At 42.1% G+C, this 4,302-nt stretch overlaps 1 protein-coding gene across 1 annotated transcript in view; it reads left to right on the top strand.

Moving 5' to 3' along the window:
- The first annotated feature begins 1,703 nt into the window (after positions 1-1,703).
- ATP6AP2 (ATPase H+ transporting accessory protein 2) overlaps positions 1,704-4,302 on the top strand; it is a 9,902-nt gene continuing 7,303 nt past the window's right edge. The window contains 2 exon segments of the mRNA XM_009646366.2: positions 1,704-2,439; positions 2,442-2,500. Of these exon segments, the coding sequence (XP_009644661.1) occupies positions 2,382-2,439; positions 2,442-2,500 (117 nt within the window). The 5' untranslated portion in view covers positions 1,704-2,381.

Genomic DNA, 4,302 nt, shown 5'->3' with positions numbered 1-4,302 from the left:
GTCGCTGGAGCTCTCTGTCACTCGCTGCGAGTCGGGCTTATGGTCCGCGCTTCAGGCTTCCGGGCCCCGTAAGTAGTTTTCACTCGGCACGCCTTAGCTCTTCAGTCCAGGCTTTTGAGAGCCAAAGTTCTCCTGAGGTACAACTTTGGTAAGGTGGGAGTGCGATTGGGCGTTCTCTGGGTGGGTGGGTGGGTGACAGAGAGCGCGTGGGATGGACTGCATCTCAGACGCTACTCCCTAGGCTTCGCCGAACGTGTGGCCCAGTGGGGTATGATGGCCAAAGTAGCTGTAGCTTGTCTGAGGAAAAGGCTTGTGTCCCCAAGTTCAAATTCAGTTTTGCTCACTGAGACCTTGAACAAGCCTAGCCAGGCAAATTTCATAGAATCACTTTGGTTGGAAAAGACCTTTGAGATCATCGAGTCCAACCTTTAACCTAACCCTGCCATCCCACCACTAAACCATGTCCCTAAGCACCTCATCTATCCTTCTTTTAAATACCTCCAGGGAGGAGGACTCTACCACCTCCCTGGGCAGCCCATTCCAGAGCCTGACAACCCTTTCGGTGAAGAAGAAATTTGGTTAAAAAGGGTAGTGCTCTAATTTTATCCACCTAAGCAACCTGTCCCAAGTAAGCCAGCTTGCCCTAAATAATGTGTGCGACTGCCTGGCAGCCTTGTGGAAAAGTAAAGCAACATGTGGAATCCTCCAGACTGAGCAGAAAATGTTTGTAGTAGTCTTGTAAATTCCTTCCTAAGAAAACTGGTCTGGAAACGTTTCTGTTCTTCCAAATATGGGTTGACACACCATTAAAGTTGGCAGCAGGCTGATATCCTTTGTTATCAGTTGATAGCAGCACTGAAAATACATCAGTTTAAAACAAAAAATGCTTGAATCTGCTCCACGTACGTCTGTTGGTTTGGTCTGTTTCCTTTCACTTTGCCACCCTTCCCTGACCTGCATCGCAGTATTTTGTTCCTTTAGAATGTTTATCATAATATAGCTCAGATTTACTGTCAACATTTATATGCATGATCACGATCCAGGCTTTAAAACAGCATCTTCAAGGTCAGGTTGGTTAAATTGTTAGGGAAGATTATTACTGCCCAATGTATCAGTTTACTATTGCATTACTTTTGTAAGTAACCTTTAGATTTTCAGATGCCCTGGAAAGCTGCTTTACATAGCTGCTTGGGTTGGCAACTAATTTTCAGTGATCATATGAATAAATATGTCTTTACTTTTTGTCTGTTAAGAAGGTTATCTTATTCACGTAACTTTGGAGTATGTTGTCAGATTGATTATATAGTTAGAACTTAAACTGAGATGGTCTGCAAATATTTATTGTTCTCCTACTTGATTTTCTGTAGTCTTGTATCAGATTAGTTTTCTGGTAGCAACATGCACAGATTGCGTATTAGGGGGATGCATCTGAAGTTTTGCTTAGAGCATATTACTGCTCATATACACCAATACATTTTAAAAATTTATTTAGGTAGATGTTTGTATATACAGTATTGCAGTTATGCTTAAGTGACTTTAAAATAGGAAGCTAGACTGAAATAAGCCTGTCTCTTATTTCATGGAGTCCTCTCTGACTTAATTACACAATAAATTACTGTCATTGTAATACAGGTTAGAAATGCTTTTAGTCAGCTCTGCTATTCAAGGCAATGGGGAAGAGAGGGAAGGGCAGGGGGGGGATCTCAAGTAAGCAAAAACCCAACATGAGAAGTATTGCAGATTGTGGCTTCACACAAGCAGCTTCGGTCCAGTACTGCATCTGAGGAAGAAAAACGTCTCTCAATGTCATGTGGTTGAGAAAGCAGAGCAGAGATACCGGAGCTGTTCTGCAGAAGCCAGATTGTTCCTGGCAGTGCTCTGTTTAAGCCAGCATTGACTCTGCTGATCCTCCTGGCTCTGGGTTCAGTGGCTCAGGCTGTTGTCTGCATGAAAAGAGATGTTATGCCAAGCAGTCCTGGAAGCAAACAGAGCTGTGTTGGTGCATAGCTGCTTGTGAGCTAACAGGATTTTGGAGTCTGCTTGGCTCTGCTGAGAGTTAGTTTTACAAGGTCCGAACTGTAACACCGCTCACAACCTGCTCGTGACTATGCAGAAGTGTACTGTGCTGTTGTTTGAATAATTGTCCTGCTTTTGTTAATGTGATTTGTCCACCCTTAGTCATTGCTGTATAGAAACCTTATTTTGTATTCCAGAGCACAAAAACGATCGGTTCTCATTACTTGTGTTGCATAAATGGATAGGTGTGAGCGGGAGGAATAAGGAATCTTATTAAGCTCTAATACGCTCTTTTTCTGTGATGTAAGGGAAAGATTGTGAAAACTCTGACAGCTTTTTTTGTTTGTTTTTAGGTGTATGCGGTGATGAATTTAGTGTCTTACGATCACCTCAATCAGTTGTTTTTCGAGACGGAAGCTGGCCCATTCCTGGCGAGCGGATCCCAGATGTAGCTGCATTATCCATGGGCTTTTCTGTTGAAGATGTATGTTTCGGGTCTTGATTTTGAAACACCCCTAGAACAACAGAGCTGCTCGCTTAACATGCAAATCTTCCTGTCATGTGCTGGAATATATAAAATATCATCCTGTTTGTCTTGAGGAATGCATGACTTATCAAAGTGTGGTTTCCAAGCATAGAGCTATGTCAGTCATATGAGCAGCAAAAGGGTGTGCTAGCTGGCTAATTTGAATCATCAGCTACAGAAGGAAACAAGCCTGCGGAGTCTTTATTGTGATGTTCTTCAGTTCCTCAGAGATGCAACTACACGCTGTATCTACCCCATCCGTAGTCACATACTGAGAATCTATGGAAACCACTGTCACTTCTTGCCTATGAGCTATATCTATAGGGCTCTGCTTTTGGGTACTCTGAAGACTGTGAGAAATGGCTTGGCTAGGCAGGCATTTTGTCAGGTCAGGGAGCTTGTCTGCTGAGCACAGTTATTAAGAACAAATAAACCGAGTAGTTAGGAAGTAATCCAAAGACTTGAAAACCTAATTTGAGGTAGTGTTTCCCAAATGAGGTTTTTGAACATGGCCTTAGTGATGTTTAAAGTGGGGCACATAAGTAGGAGCCCTTGGATTGATTCCATCTTGCCTCCTGAATTTTTTGCTGGGCTTCAGCAGGGATGAGTAGGAAACAGGAAAGCTTAGTAGCCAGGTGTCTCTAGCAGTGTCTGTGTGCGGCCAGATACTCAAAGCTACAAGCTGGGATATTCACACAATGCTCCCATACTGTAGCTAAGCAAAAGGTCCAGTAAGTCTGGTTTGAATGCAGGTCTGTTTAGCCTGTGTGGAATTTGCCTGAAAATATCTTGCTGTCAATTAATTATGCTTTTTTTGTCATTAAACTAGTAACAGAAGTTCTCATGAATAGTATTCCCATTTTGATTATTTTATCAAGAAAAAAACAATACAGATGGTATTGTGTGCATTGTATGTAAAGGTGCACAGCAAAACAGTGGGGTTTGGCCCATCTTGAACACTTGACTTTTGGCATCCTGGTCATTTGGAGGTACAACATGGTTATCGTGGAAAAAGTGTTTCAGTACTCGCTCTGTGCCTTTGCTAAAGTTTGGAATTAATTTGCTGTAGTGGGTCCATAGCCTCCTTTAGAAATAGTTCTCTATTAGTAGTATTTCAAACTCTGGAAGTGGGCAGGGAAGGAAGTGTTTTAAATTACTGTGTTCAGTTAAGCCCTGAAACTGAAAGTATCAGCATTGTCACAAGGCAGAGGTCAGCATGTAGGCAGCTTCCAGCCCTGGTATGGAGAATACCGCGGGGCCCAAGCACTCATTTTGCAGTTTACATCAAGGCTGTAGTCTAGGAACACAAACTGACAGTGCAGTAGATGCATTGTAGAGAATTTCGAATTCTTACTGCATTACATTGGGGATTCTCAAAAACAGTCATTCAGTATTCCTCCCTTGTTAAGGCAAGATAAAACCGACCCCCCTTTTTGTCCCTGATGATGCTCTAAAAGGTTTTGTTTCTTTGAGGAGATACAGATCATAATGCCAATGAAATTTAATTCTAAAATCCAAATAAATTGATTTCATAAAACTTAAGCAGTTCTGTCTTTTACACAAATGGAAAGACCTGTTTGAATTCTTTCCAAATAGATGAATTTGTATTTTGTGCCTGAATAAACCGGCCAGGTAGTCTTCACTGTGCTCTTAATGATACATAACTGTAGTAAGCCACTAAGGAATCTCTTTACAGATTTGCACAGAAACATAAGTTTTACATTAATAGGCTGTTGGTATGATTGATGCTCCCCCCCCCC

This window comes from Egretta garzetta, unplaced genomic scaffold (genome assembly GCF_000687185.1).
Source record: "Egretta garzetta isolate BGI_Z169 unplaced genomic scaffold, ASM68718v1 scaffold70, whole genome shotgun sequence".
Classification (NCBI taxonomy): domain Eukaryota; kingdom Metazoa; phylum Chordata; class Aves; order Pelecaniformes; family Ardeidae; genus Egretta; species Egretta garzetta.
This window is presented reverse-complemented; position numbering and strand designations above follow the sequence as displayed.